Genomic DNA, 15982 nt, shown 5'->3' with positions numbered 1-15982 from the left:
GCATTTTTGGTAAAATTTACCAATTTAAAGAAATTCTGAACTATTTTGTGGAAGACACGAATTTAGTTAATCTTTATGCTTCATTTGAGTATATTTTTTCCTCGGTTTTAGTTAATTTAACTAACGTACACACAAAATTATTAGAGTAAAGGAAACTTTCTCCAAACATAATAATTCCAAGAACTGAAATAAAGTTAAATTGGCTTTAGTGAAATAGAGAGTTCACTTTTTTTTGAGTGTTGATTTTGTTTAATATTTTATTCTTCAAAATACATACAGTTCAAGTATCAAGTCCTCACATTTCATATATTTGGTAAAAAGTTGGCAAAATAAGCCTACATTTTCTTTTTTTTTATGGTGTTGTGAATTATAGACAACTTCCTCCAATTTAATAATTTGGATCAATTAAGAAACTAAGTCCCAAAATCCCATAAAAATAATTTCCCCTCCCATAGAAATGTTACAATTCTCAAAGCAAAGTTCATTTCTAATAAAAACACAATGTTCCTGGAGAAGATTTTTTTTTTCATTTTAAAAGAACATCTACAAAAAAAAAAACAAAATAGAAATGTTAAATGTTGCAAAGTTTTTTTTCTAATGCTCCTGGAGAAGATTTGTTTTTCATTTTAAAAGAACATCTCCAAAAAAAAAATAAATAAATAACTTTGCTTCGGAACAAACAAAGTTCTCCTTTATTCTTTAAAAGCAATTAAATCCGATTTTGTGACAAGAGATGCAACGATTATCTCTAATCCTTTCTATTCGCTTTGAAAGGAATTAACTTCTCGTCAAAAAGAATTCGTTTATCTAAAATTTCTTTCCGCAGAATAGAAAACTCTTCCTTCAGTGAGTTCAACGTCCAAGAATAGAAAACTCTTCCTTGAGTGAGTTCAACGTCCAAATGATTTTATGGTAATATTTTACTATTAAATATTAGCTCACCATGGATAGTAACAATAAAAATGAAACCACCCTGAAGCTAAGCAGATTGGATTTATGCAGGAAAAAATAATTTGCTCCCAAAATAAAAATTGTAGCAAATTTGACAATTATTTTCTTAAATTTTTTAAATTGTTAAAAAAAAACAGATGTGATGATTTCGTATTTCATTTGAAAAAAAAAGAAGAAAAACCTTGAAAAATATATTTTTTTATTTAATTTTTAAATTTTTATCTCTTTTGGACAATACTGTTATCGAAAATGTACGTATAGAATGGGGACAAAAAGAAAATATTTTCCTCAGGCACGAAGTTAGAATATTTTCTTTAAGAGGAAATAACCCCAAATTTGTCATTAACGATGCAACGTCGATATCTAATATAATTTATCAGTTTTAGATTCAAAAGGTAATTTTATTTATCCAAAATTTCGATTCTCGGAAAAGAAAGCTCCTCTTTCAGTGTAGGCTGTAAAATTAAGAAAATTTAAATATATTGCGAAATGAAAGTAAATCAAATGTAAAAAATAACTTCTAGCGAAGTGACACTTAAGCCACAGAAGAAGAAACACAATCGTGAACGGATAGTGACAAAATGAAACGGAAACGTTCACAAAAAATCAAAACGGATTGTTCACGATTTCTTCCACGGACGGCATTTTTTCCTTTGGCCATGAAAAGTCTTAAAATAATCGCTGGACGTTGTTGTGTGCAATGTGCTAGGGTGGTGCAATGTGCTAAGGCGACTGTTAATGGTATGTGGCAGACAACACACACTGAAAAAAAAGCATACTCGGTTCCAAAGATTTTGTCTTTACTTTAAAAAATTTGGTATTGATTCCGAGCCAAAGAAGCGGAGAATACAAGTAAGGATACTTTTAAGACACAATTCTCTTTTAAATTTAGGTTTTGTGTACTTGCTTCTAGGAAGCAAATTTTAATTTTTCGCTTTCTCAGTATTTTTTCTTCATATGCTATCAAAGTCTTTTAAAAACGAGTTAACGGCAACTTTATTTTCCAAATTAGGACTCGACTTCCAGTAGAAAGTATGCTATGTTTGAAGTAAAAAACTTCTTTAAAATAAAGTTTTGAAAAACATGTCCTATATTTGAACGATTTTTTGCTTTGTAGTCCAGATGCAAAAAGACAACAAATTTAAAGACAATTTCATTAAATTTAAAGAATTTTTCTGAATTATTAAAGTCAAGTTGACCTTAGCCTATAACTTTTTTCTTTCATGTTAAGATACCCATTTTTAAGTCAAATCACTTAATTATAAGGACAATACGACTGCATTGAAAAGTTTATCGACTTTTGGACAAGGAAAATAACTTTATTTTAGAGAAATGCGTCTTCTATGCTAAGCAAAGTTTGTATTCGTATTTTAAAGACATGAAATCTTTGACCTCACGACAATATTTTTTTCAGTGCAGGTTCGAGTCACGGTAGCGGATTTTTTTTTTTAATTTTGTTTATAAATTCGTAACCATTACGTTGTCAGATCATGAACGCTGGTTGTTGTTTTGACAACGCATGGTGTCATTTTTACGTTGTCAGATTGACCCCGTCCGTTCTCAGTTTGACAACACATGTGTGTTGATTCACTTTCATGAACGGATCGTTTTAAAATGACCACGCCATTCATGATTTTTTCTATGGGTGTAGAAGTAATGATTTGGAAGAAATTGCAAGCTTCTTGCAGAAAATCAAAAAATATCCAATAGTCCCGGATGCGATTTCTTTTTGATAAATAACTATGCTAAAAATTCGACAGAAGCTTTTATTGTGGTTTTAATAAAATTCAATTTTAAATAATCACTACACTAATAGAAAAAATTTCGTTATATTAACGAAATGTGTCGTTAAAAGTCAGCCAATGAAACAAATTCGTTAATATAACGAATTTTTTCGTTAATATAACGAATTTTCTGTCAATCAACGTAACGTTTCGTACTATTAACGAATATTTTCATTGTATTAATGAAAATGTTTCGTTATATCAACGAAAATTGTTCGTTGGCTGACTTTTAATGAAATTTTCTTTGTGTGTATATGGAAAGTTTTTATGGTGATCCCAAATCCAGGTCCCAAACTGTAAAATAAAATAGTCCTCGCGGAGAACATTACGATTTCGAAGAAAATTAAAAAAATGCTAACATCAATGCCAAAATTGTTATGATATTATGAAAAACATGCTCCATGTGAACCCACCAGGAAAGAAAATGTTGCAAATGGAGATATGCACTACTAGAAAAAGTTTCGTTATATTAACGAAATGTGTCGTTAAAAGTCAGCCAGTGAAACAAATTCGTTAATACAACGAAATTTTTCGTTACTATAACGAATTTTCTGTAAATCAACGTAACGTTTCGTACTATTAGCGAATATTTTCATTCTATTAATGAAATTGTTTCGTTATATCAATGAAAACTTTTCGTTGGCTGAATTTTAATGAAATTTTCTTTGTGTGTGATAAAAATAAACAAATATTTTTCAACAACTTCAAGAAAATTTATGAGATGTAATAATAAAAATGGTTTTAATTAAGCCAATTAATGAATTAATTGAAAGTGTCGAAAAAAAAACAATTATTTTTTTCTAACTAATTCTGCGATTGATATTATAACTATCGTGATTGAAGCAATTTCAGTTAAAAATATAATTGGATCAATTAATTTTGTGATTGATTTCTGTTTAGTAAAATATTATTAATAATATAATTCTTTTCTTTTTTTGGTTCAGAAAATCAGATAAACCAAAATTATTAAGTGAAGGAAAGTTTCTAATATTAGGAAAATTTTAACCAAAACGTAGAAATTTCCATGAACTAAAAAAAATTAAATTGGCTTTGGTGCTTTAAAAGCCTACTCCTACTTTTTCACGCATGCAAAAGCCTTTAAAATATTCGCAAATATATAAGTAATAATATAATATAAAAAATCAAATAAATTACAAATGTATTATGACGCGATTTATCCCAAGACCCAAGTCGTTATAGACAATGATATGAATCATTGCATTAAAATTAACCATAAGTTGTCATTTCTTAATTACAATTACAATATTTCCATATAGCCGTCATAATTTATTCTCACAAAAAAAAAAAAAAAACAATAAAAGCGCAAACCCATACGAAATACAGATAAAACAGAAAAGAGGGGGGCTGTAAGTGCCAGAAACAACAACGTAAAGTCATAAATAAACCTTTAGGCAAAATTAATTGACCAATTTTCTCATTTGTTGTATACCGACGACGACGACGAAGCCAACTACGTCCAACGATTGTACGTACACCCCATTGAGCAAACGTATGAAAACCTGCTCTCTTTCTCAATTATGCACATATCATGTGAAGAGCTTACAACAAAATATAGCAGTCGCAACAGCAGCAGCAGCAACTGTTAGTGGATACTTTATTTTATTTCTCTTCCACTTTTATGTTCATGTTTTTTGTTTTTGATTATTTTTGTTTTGTTTGGTTTTTGTTTTGACGTTTCCATTACATTTCCTTCATCGTTTTATTTTGTTTGACATTTTATGAATTTTTTTGTTGTTATTCTTTCTTCACCCTGTTTCTTACTTGCACTATTTTATTAACTGTGCTCTTTTGTTGAGTGTAATTGACAGATAGATTGAATGTGTGCGTGAGTGAGAGAGAACTGAAATGAGAATATCGAAAGTGAATAAAGCACTCATTACTCTGCAACATGTTTATAGGAGTTTTGAGTGAATAATAAATTCGATATGACTCTCAACATGTTGCCAAGGGTGTGAGGTATTGGTATGGTGAATAAACCATTACTTTAGTTTAGAGCTAATACAAAGGAATAAATAAACGAAATTAAAAAATACCCTATTTTATAACTATTATATTTTTGTTTTTAATTACTAAAATTTTTCTTTCCTCTATATCTGTTATTTTTTTCTAGATTGAACCAACATAAATAAAAAAAAAATACCATCATGGGACAAGCATGAAATTGAAGAATCTCATACCAATGAGCATAACAATTGCCCATAGTCGAATACTATCAAATAAAGAGCAGCGCATCAGAGACGCCGCTTATTAATTTCTTTAGGATTCCAGTTAAAATAAAAGCTCCAAAATTAAACGCAACAATAGACCCTTCGACCCCCATACATTCATGAAAAACATGGATAAAAATGCGGGTGAGGGCGGACAACAAAATGATGGTGGCGGCGGTGGTGGAGGCAAAGGCAGTGGCGGCAAAGGTTCCGGTAATTCGGGAGCTGGTGCCGGAGGAGCACATGATCAAGCAGCTTTATTAGATGCGGCCTCATTATTTGGTAAGTCAAATTAAAATTAATGTTTACAATATTAGCCATAGAGCAATCGTGTTAGATTTTTACCATTTCTGAAAGACTTTAGTGTTGATTTCGAGGATCCGGAATCAAACTAAATCCTGGCATATATTTGTTAGCTTTTTTCTTTAATGTACATAAGTATTGAAAATATAAATGACCATATGCAAAACAATTTATTGACAGCTCACCGAAGAATTTTTTTTTTTAACAGAAAGTAGGTTTAAACTTTTTAAACTTGTTTTTTTAAACTTTTTTCTACACTAATTATTTTGGTATTGAATTCGAGCTGAAGAAGCGATGAGTTCAAGTGAGGATACGATTCTCTTTCAAATTTGAGTTTTGCGTACTTGATTTTTGGAAACAAATTTTAATTTATTCGTTTTTCGGTTTTTATACCCTCCACCAGAGGATGGGGGGTATATTAACTTTGTCATTCCGTTTGTAACACATCGAAGTATTGATCTAAGACCCCATAAAGTATATATATTCTGGGTCGTGGTGAAATTCTGAGACGATCTGAGCATGTCCGTCCGCCCGTCTGTTGAAATCACGCTAACTTCCGAACGAAACAAGCTATCGACTTGAAACTTAGCACAAGTAGTTGTTATTGATGTAGGTCGAATGGTATTGCAAATGGGCCATAACGGTCCACTTTTACGTATAGCCCCCATATAAACGGACTCCCAAATTTGGCTTGCGAGGCCTCTAAGAGAAGCAAATTTCATCCGATCCGTCTGAAATTTGGTACATGGTGTTAGTATATGGTCTCTAACAACCATGCAAAAATTGGTCCACATCAGTCCATAATTATATATAATCCCCATATAAACCGATCCCCCGATTTGGCTTGCAGAGCCTCTAAGAGAAACAAATTTCATCCGATCCGGCTGAAATTTGGTACGTGATGTTAGTATATGGTCTCTAATGACCATGCAAAAATTGGTCCATATCGGTCCATAATTATATATAGCCCCCATATAAACCGATCACCAGAATTGACCTCCGGAGCCTCTTGGAAGATCAAAATTCATCTGATTCAGTTGAAATTTGGTACGTGATGTTAATATATGGCCTCAAACACCCATGCAAAAATTGGTCGATATCGGTCCATAATTATATATAGGCCCCATATAAACCGATCCCCAGATTTGACCTCCGGAGCACCTTGGAAGAGCAAAATTCTTCCCATTCGGTTGAAATTTGGTACGTGATGTTAGAATATGGTATCCAACAACCATGCAGGAATTGGTTCCTATCAGTCCATAATTATATATAGCTCCCATATAAACCGATCGCCAGATTTGACCTCCGGTGCCTTTTGGAGAAGCAAAATTCATCCGATCTGGCTGAAATTTGGTACGTGGTGGTAGTATATGATATTTAACAACCATGATAAAAGTGGTCCATATCAGTCCATAATCATTTATAGCCCCCATATAAACCGATCCCGAGATTTGGTTTTGGAGCCTCTTGGAGGAGCAAATTTTGGGATGACAGTCTTTCGTAGAAGTTTCTACGCAATCCATGGTGGAGGGTACATAAGATTCGGCCTGGCCGAACTTACGGCCGTATGTTTTTTTCTCATTTGCTATCAAAGTAATTTAAAAACGTATTAACAAAACTTTAAATTTCCAAATTCAGACTCGACTTCTAGTTGAAATTATTCTATGATTCAAGTAAAAACGTCTTATTTTTGAATGTTTTTTTTGTTTTGTAGTCAAGATGCAAAAAGACAACAAATTTAAAGACAATTTCATTAATTTTGAAGAATTTTTCAGAATTATTTTATCCAATATGACCTTAGAATAATAATAAAAAAATATTTAAATTAAGATACCCATTTTTAAGTCAAATCAATTAATTTTAAGGAAAAAATTACTTCATTGAAAAAAATTTAGTATTGATTTCGAGGATCCGAAATAAACATAAATCCTAGTATATTTTTGTAGGCTTTTTTTCTTTAATGTATACAAAATATACAAAACAGTTTATCGAAGTAATTTATTTGGAAAATTTAGGTTTAAAGTTTACTTTAAATTTCTTTAAAATAGAGTGTTGAAAACTATGTCTCAATTTTAATGACACACTTCGTTAATACAACGAAGTTTTTTCTACCAGTTTATTTGTTTTATTATAATTCAATTTAAAAAAAAATTATTTTATCTTGAATTTTTAGATTTTTCTCCTAGATATTGACATAAAAAAATGAATATGTAGATATTTACTTATCGATTACATTTACTATCTTTTCTTTCCAGCTTATTGGGGCCGTGATCCTGCTTCTGCTGCCGCAGCTGCCTCAAACCCGTTATTTAACGCACAATTTAATGCTGCTGCAGCAGCTGGTTTGGGCTTATTACCCAATCCAACCGGAGGTGGATCTGCCAATGATCGTTATTCAATGGCTGCGGCTGCTGCCGCTGCAGCAGCTGGACATCATCATCAGAATACCATGGCCGTGGCTGCATCACAGGCTGCCAGCTTAGCTAGCCTTCATCCAGCAAGTGAGTTGTTGTGTAAAGTATTCATGCGCACAGGCAAATGGTCTCGATCAATTTAATATCATATAACATAAGCATAATTAAAGATCATTGAATTTAGTTATCAAGTATCTTTAGAAAATTTGAAGAAAAAAAAAAATATTTCAAATAATCAAAAACGTTATACATCAAAATTTGTATTGCCAAAAACGAACACCCTTTATTCTATTTTTAGCCTTGCCCAACAAAATATTTATTACCACTCTAAAAGAGATGTACCACATACATGTTTTCAATGATCTTTTACTTGTATACACATTTTGTTTTGGTTTTTCGTTCTCTTGTTCTTGTTATACTTAGTTTGAAGCAACATTTTTTGTAACAACATGTTTGATCACTGTGGTGGCTCAATTGTCTAGAGGGTTGTGTTTATCGTTATCGTTTGCAATCATTCAATTCAAGATACCCAGGTTCAAAACACACGGTCGGGTTCACAAGAGAAATTAAAGTTTTTTCGGTCTTGGGGTAAAACAGCAGACTCATTTGATTTACAAGAATGACGTTTGAAGAAAATGCTCCTAGAATAAAGACCAAAACTGCTTCTGTATTCGCGTTGTGTGTGAGTTTAGTGAAGTCTTTCGGGATTTCATTGATCTCTCATGTGAATAGGAATTGGAGAAATCTTCCCAATTCCATAAAGAATATGGAATGGTTTACATTCTTTTTATTTATTTATTATTGATAGGAGAAGATTTCTTAATAGCAATAAAGAAATAAATATTTTACTTAGGAAATACGAGTTTCCAAAACAGTGGTTTGGATCCCTAAATTGTGATCTGGAAATTAGGCAAATTTGGTTCATAACCAACAAATTTAACATAGGATTGCCATAAAAAAGTACCTTATTGTCGGATTCTTTAGAAATTATGCCAAGAAAAATACTTTCCTCCGGAACGAAATTTTAGACAAACGACGAAATTCCCCTTTCGTCTACAGTATTTTCGTTTATAGAAAATTAATCAGAGTTTATGATAAGAGATTCAACGATTGTCTCTAAAATTGTTAATTTACTTTGAAAGAAAAAATTTTATGCATAATTCTTTATAATTCTTACAATTTGAAATACTTTTTCGCTCCGACAGAGAGTGGAGTCTGCCCAGTAAAAAATTGGAAGTTCTTCTAAAGCCACAACTGTAAAAGCACTTTCAAAAATGTCCTCCCAAAGATTTTCTTTATTTAACTACACAGGAAGTTCTTTCAATTCAATTTTTTATAACTCGCTTTTTCATATTTTTAATAGGACATTTTAACTTTTTTTGTTTCGAATGGGTTAAACAATTATTGAAATTTTGTAGGAAAAAAATGCAAAATCCATTCTAGAAAAAGTGCGAATTTTTCAAAATATTTGACGATTTAGGCAAGCGTAAAAATACATTAAAAATCATAAAAATTATTTATTTAGCAAAATATCACAAAATTTTTTAATTCAAATCCAAAACACTGAATTCGAATCACAGAAGTGATACAAATTCAGTGCAAGAGCTGTTGTGGATATCCGTCCTATAACAAGACCATGTTAGATTCATCGCTTCTGCGCCAATTTTGCACTACTCCCGGCTCCAATAAGAACATTTTCATTTATATTTTGGCGACGTTTTTTTTTTTTTGCTGGGTGGGTATTTTGGGTCCATACCAAAATTTAGCATACTCACAAACGTCATTGGACATGATGTTTTAAAACGAGATTTCGATTTGTATTATGGATAAAAACAAATAAAGAAAGCCTATCGCTATGGTTATATTTACACATTAAGTCTTACCGGCGGCGCATCTTTAAACAAATGTTCGATAATCGGGGACTTAAAGAAGTTATGTTCGAGTTGTATGGGGCTATACCACAAAATGTAGTGATTAAAAAAAAATGGATACTAGGACTCGACTCAGTCTAGACCAGAATTTTTCTGGCTTTTGTCCCCAAAAATCCACGGTTTAAATTAAAATTTCTCAAAAAAAAAAAATCAAAGTTTTTATGACAAAATTAAAGGAATATTTTCTACTGTAGAAAATCAGTAATAAATTAAAAATTGAAAAAAAAAAAAAAATTTATAACAGCAAAACACAAAACTAGGAGAGCGGTCTTCCAAATGGTTGAGAATTTTAAATGGGAGTTCGATCACCATGTATTTATCAACGACAATGTACTTCTAAATACTCAAGTAATATAATTGGCTGGTAGATCAATATACACCTAGATCTCGTTTTGCGTTGTTTCGAAGTAGTGTCGCTGCTTAATTAGTACTAGTTTTCACTTTGCGTCGTTAGATTTTCGAAGTTGCGTTGTTATCGGTCTCCAATCTTTGCATGGTTTGCCATTGAAACTCATAATTCACTTTGCGTCGTTTAAGTTTGCGTCGTGTTTTTTTGGAACGTATCTGTGACTTAAAGCGAGGTCTAGGTTAGGTTAGGTTAGGTGGCAGCCCGATGTATCAGGCTCACTTAGACTATTCAGTCCATTGTGATACCACATTGGTGAACTTCTCTCATCACTGAGTGCTGCCCGATTCCATGTTAAGCTCAATGACAAGGGACCTCCTTTTTATAGCCGAGTCCGAACGGCGTTCCACATTGCAGTGAAACTACTTAGAGATGCTTTGAAACCCTCAGAAATGTCACCAGCATTACTGAGGTGGGATAATCCACCGCTGAAAAACTTTTTGGTGTTCGGTCGAAGCAGGAATCGAACCCACGACCTTGTGTATGCAAGGCGGGCATGCTAACCATTGCACCACGGTGGCTCCCTAAAGCGAGGTCTAGGTGTAAATGTGAACCATCTTCATAATTTCAATATTTATAGGATATATTGTCCAAATCAGTGAGGACCACTGATAAGGGAGTAAAATTTAGGCGCGAGTCCTCTCGAAATGATTTCAAAATTGTAGAAAAATTTATTAGCCAAGCTGAGTAAAATTATAAATTAGCGCTTGGGCCCCCAAGATAAAATCCTGTATCCATTTCTAGCCCATATGCTATATTTGTCGTGGAATAAAGAAGAGCAAAGTTTTTATACCCTGCGCCACACTGTGGAACAGGGTATTATAAGTTAGTGCATATGTTTGCAACACCCAGAAGGAGACGAGATAGACACATGATGTATTTGGAAAAAATGCTCAGGGTGGGCTCCTGAGACGATATAGCCACGTCCGTCTGTCCGTGAACACATTTTTGTAATAAAAGTCTAGGTCGCAGTTTTAGTCCCATCGAACCCTATTGATTTTGGAAGAAATCGGTTCAGATTTAGATATAGCTCCCATATATATTTCGCCCGATAAAGACTTATATGGCCCCAGAAGCCAGAGTTTTACCCTAATTTGCTTAAAATTTTGCACAAGAAGAACAATTAGTACTATAGTCAAGTGTGCCAAATTTTATTGAAATCGGTTCAGATTTAGATATAGCTCCCATATATATCGTTCGCCCGATTTACACTCATATTACCACAGTGGCCAATCTTTTACTCCGATTTAATTGAAATTGTGCACAGGGAGTAGAATTAGAATTGTAGCTATGCGTGCCAAATTTGGTTGAAATCGGTTCAGATTTAGATATAGCTCCCATATATATGTTTTTGTGATTTCGACAAAAATGGCCAAAATACCAACATTTTCCTTGTAAAATCGCCACTGCTTAGTCGAAAAGTTGTAAAAATGAATCTAATTTTCCTAAACTTCTAATACATATATATCGAGCGATAAATCATAAATAAACTTTTGCGAAGTTTCTTTAAACTTGCTTCAGATTTAAATGTTTCCCATATTTTTTACTAACATTGTGTTCCACCCTAGTGCATTAGCCGACTTAAATTTTGAGTCAATAGATTTTGTAGAAGTTTATCAAATTCTGTCCAGATCGAGTGATATTTAAATGTACGTATTTGGGACAAACCTTTATATATGTAGCCCCCAACACATATGACGGATGTGATATGGTATCGAAAATTTAGATCTATAAAGTGGTGCAGGGTATAATATAGTCGGCCCCGCCCGACTTTACCCTTTCCTTACTTGTTTTTTTTTTTTATAATTTTGAAGGTTTGAAATAGAAAGAATTTATTGATCTATTATACTTAACCGATTTCCAAAAAAATCCCCAAATTTATGAAAATTCCTTACCAAATCTCCAAGTACCAAATTCAAAATTGTTGGCCCTCAGGAAAAAAATATCCGCAATTTTGGGGGAAAATGCCCTATAAAGACAACATTGGTTGAGTGTGACAATCTTATCGGGCATAATGTCTGTGGCATAATGGACCGATCTATATATCTATTTATGGGTCACTAAATTTCAGGCAAAAAGGGATACATATTACATCTAGGGATTGTAATCAGAAATCTATAGTACAGAATATTTTTTCACTAGCCAGCTTTTTAGCCAGGTTTTTTAGGTTTTTACAAGTTTTAATTTAATGTCATTCAATATTAATCATTTTCTTAATATGTTTTACAACATTAGCTAACTATCAAACATTTTCTAATAATGTCTCTTCCTTTAGATTGGTGGGCGGTAACACAATTAGCCGCCCAGGATTATTTTAATCGCTTGCAAGCCTCCGGTCTTACCCATTTTCCCCATGCTGATCTGGCAGCGGCTTTCAATCCTGCCGCTTTGGGTTTAGCAGGTGCCGGTGGGGCTAGTGGTAATAGTGGAGTTGGTGGTGCTGGTGGTAGCGGTGGTCAAAATGCTAATTCCGGTGGTAATTCTGGTTCAGCAAGTGGCAATAGTAATTCATCGAGCAGCAAATCTAGCAGTAAATCTCGCAAGGAGAAACAACGTCAGCAGCAACAGCAACAACAATTGCAACAACAACAACAGCAACAGCAATCATTGGCCAATAGCTTAAATGCAGCAGCGGCGGCAGCTGCAGCCGCAGTGGCTGCAAATCCAGCGGCAGCCTTGTCAAGTATGCATGGTCTGGTGGGTGCCGGCACAACCATAACTCCATCGTCTGGTCTAGGTAGCTCTGCCGGTAGTGGTAGTAACAATAGTGGTAGTTCTAGTAATGCCTATAAGGTAGGTGTACATATAACGAAGTGAACAAAAAAAAAGGACACTTTAGGGACAAAAAAAATGTTTTTGTCTCTATAAGTTTCCAAATTCACTTTTGATTTAAGATGTCAAAGGATCAGTGGCATGTTCTAGAATTAGTTCTAGATGTGAAATTTCTGAAATTCCCCCCATTAAACCTTTCTGGTATAATTTCATTTCATTACTGCACCCATTGATCTGAACATCATCTTTGATCTCCAATAAAGTGAAATGCACACCCCTCTCTCCATAAAAGCCAGACCAGAAAACATTCTTAATTCCCCTCTCATTTTTGTTTTGCAGAACAATTCCTCTAACTTTGGTAAATCGTCATCATCATCATCGAACCCTATACAGGTTCAATTGCCTCCACCACCGGGATCGGCATATGATCCGGTACAATTGCATAAAGAATTATTGGCCATGCAACAGGCTGCAGCTGCAGCAGCGGCCTCTGGTGCACCAAGTTCATCAAAGAAATCCTCATCCAAACAATCAAATAATAACTCATCATCGTCAGGTAACACTTCATCCTCTTCTACTTCCCATCATCACTTAACTGGTGGCATAAATTCTTCATTAACCACTAATGTTTCATCATCATCATCAGCGAATCTAATATCACCGCATGGCTCAATGGGCGGTAGCAGTGGTGGAGGTGGCGCTGGTGGTGGTGGCTCCAATTCTTCTTCCTCATCATCCTCACGTGACAAGAATGCCGCCGACAAGAATAACGCTTCATTGAATGCTTTGAATTCCCTATCACAATTTGGTGCATTGTGTATGACACCGCAGCAAAGTATGCAGGCAGCGATGAATGCATTCGCTGCAAGTAATTCAGCGGCAGCTGCTGCAGCTGCGGCTGCTACATCAGGCAATAATTCTGGGGGAGGTGGCTCGGCCTCCTCATCGACTGGAGGCAATAATAAATCTTCTAAAGATTTTATACCATCTGGAGGATTAGGGTAAGTACAATCTAAAAAGAATTCCAAGAAAAAAATCTCATAGAAAAAGGATACAAAAATTGTAGATTTTTTTTATTGTCCAGATCAATTTTTAATTGTACGTTTTGTTTTCCATCTATGTTTTTTAGTGACCACCCCTCATTGCTAGGAGTTCGTTTGCCACCCGATACGGAAATCATCAAGTACACCTCATCCATCGTGGGCCCCAAAATACCCGGTACTACTTCACGTGGTCGTAAAAAGACCATATCAGATGAACAAAACCAACTACAACAACAAAAACTTGACTTAGATTCAACAACAAATGCTCTTTCCTCTTTGCTTGCATTTCCAGGTCTTAGCCCAGCGAAAAGGGCGAGACTCGAAATGGAGTATGCTGCCATTGCCGCAGCGGCCAATGCTGCACAACAACAACATCAGCAACAGCAAACATCTGCCACCGGTGGAGGCAGTGGAAATAGTGGTTCTTCCTCTACTGGTTTGCCGGGTAATCTAACTGCCTCACAAATGGCCGTCTTAAGTGGCTCACTGGGGGCAAGTGTTAGCACAGCAACACCGGGATCATCCACTTCGGGTGGTTCATCCCAAAACACACCCCATTTGGATTTGACAGGGCCCAGCAGTGGGCGCACCAGTCGTGACTCATCAACCGATCGTGTGGAAGTGATTAAATTACCACCTACTATTACCTCAAATGGAGCGTATAATTTATCGAATAAGAACAAAGATATTCATGACTTAACCGGTGGTACAGACCTCAATTCGGGTGTTAATCTAAGTTTAAAGCCAGCTGGCTCTGTAGTCACCAATTCAACACACAGTAGTGCCAGTGGAGGGGCAAATGTTGCGGGAGCTACCATAACCATAGATGATTTTGATGCCCCCTTGAATTTGTCCATGAAACCGGATAAGTCATCGTCATCTAGTAATGACTTGTCGGGTAATAGTGGTGGTGCTGGTGCTTCTGCAGGAGGTGCTGGCAATTCGGGTGCATCAAGTTTACAAAGCTTAAGTTCGATTACAGCGGCTTTGGGAGGTGGCAATGGCAGTGGATCCAATACTGGAGGTTCTGGAGGAGGCTCTGGTAATAATTCCAATTTGGGCGGTAACGGCAATAGCAATTCATCATCGACCAGTGGAGCCAATGACAGATCATCACAACAGTCTTCCTCTTTTAAAGAAGGTAGACCCAGAAATCTAGGAAGAGGTGTATCTAAGCCCAAAAAGAATACCGTAGCCTCTTTATTGGCCCAATCTAGGGCAGTGGGTATAAAGCCTATGTTGGCTACCCAACAGCTATTGCAACAAGGAGCCGATATTGTAAGTTTCAGGGATGTTATGGCAAAAAAAATCCTTTATTAACTTTTGATTTCTTCTTGTGAACTTTAGGAAAAAATACGCCAGGCCCTAAGTGAAGCCAATGCCCAAATGGAAGTGTCTACCGATTCGGAAAGTGTGGCTGCCGAATCGGGTCTTTCCGAATCCGAGACTGAAGAACCAAATCTCCTTAATGTAACCGAATTACGTATACCCATTGATTTGGGTTGGAAACGCGAAACAGTTATACGTGGTCTAACCAAGGCGGGACAAATTAAAGGCGAGGTTACCTATTATGCACCGGGTAGTAATGTACCCCTAAAGTCCATGGGACAAGTTTTCGCTGTGAGTTGTTTGTAGATCAAAAATTTTAGTAATATTGTATCTCCCCAGTATATGATGAAAGGCGGCATCATACACTCCATACGGGGTAGAAGGATAAGGAGAGAAAATGAACTAATCGAAATTTTTCTTTGCATTTTTTTGGCATTTAGCATTTGGAAAAGAACCCCTCAAAATTATTGCGTGAAAACTTCAGCTTTTCGGCTAGAGCTATTGTGGGTACATTTTTACAACCAGCTCCACCTCCATATGCCAATGATGGTGAATATATACGTATGACCGATGAGGATGTGGCCAAACGTTTGGAAGATTTGAAAATTTTCACACGTCAGACATTGAATGTGGAAGAACGTATACAGATTGCCAAACAACAACAGGCTTTAAGGGATGCCAAAAAAGCCCAAAAAGAAGAAATGGCCCGAAGTAAGGAAAAGGCCCGCCAAGAGAAAAATGAAAAGTTAGAACAGCAGAAACGTGAGCGAGAGCTGAAGAATCAACAGGCCATTGAGGTATGTTTGTTAGGAGGAGGGCAT

The 15982-nt window shown here is 35.1% G+C and overlaps 1 protein-coding gene across 8 annotated transcripts in view; it reads left to right on the top strand.

The window, feature by feature from the left end:
- The window catches only part of tou (bromodomain adjacent to zinc finger domain 2B toutatis), a 255805-nt gene that overhangs the window by 221742 nt on the left and 18081 nt on the right, over positions 1–15982 (top strand). For 6 of the 8 annotated variants that reach the window (XM_075313309.1, XM_075313307.1, XM_075313308.1 and 3 more), the window contains 7 exons: positions 4867–5245; positions 7522–7767; positions 12293–12810; positions 13129–13790; positions 13919–15110; positions 15180–15452; positions 15602–15958. In XM_075313309.1, the coding sequence (XP_075169424.1) occupies positions 5083–5245; positions 7522–7767; positions 12293–12810; positions 13129–13790; positions 13919–15110; positions 15180–15452; positions 15602–15958 (3411 nt within the window). In that variant the 5' untranslated portion in view covers positions 4867–5082. The remainder of the gene's footprint in view (positions 1–4866; positions 5246–7521; positions 7768–12292; positions 12811–13128; positions 13791–13918; positions 15111–15179; positions 15453–15601; positions 15959–15982) is intronic. The other 2 variants (XM_075313312.1, XM_075313313.1) reach the window with 2 other exon arrangements.

Source organism: Haematobia irritans, chromosome 5 (assembly GCF_050003625.1).
Source record: "Haematobia irritans isolate KBUSLIRL chromosome 5, ASM5000362v1, whole genome shotgun sequence".
NCBI classification, from domain to species: Eukaryota; Metazoa; Arthropoda; class Insecta; order Diptera; family Muscidae; genus Haematobia; species Haematobia irritans.
Note: the sequence above shows the minus strand (reverse complement) of the source record. Positions and strands in the feature narration are given on the sequence as shown.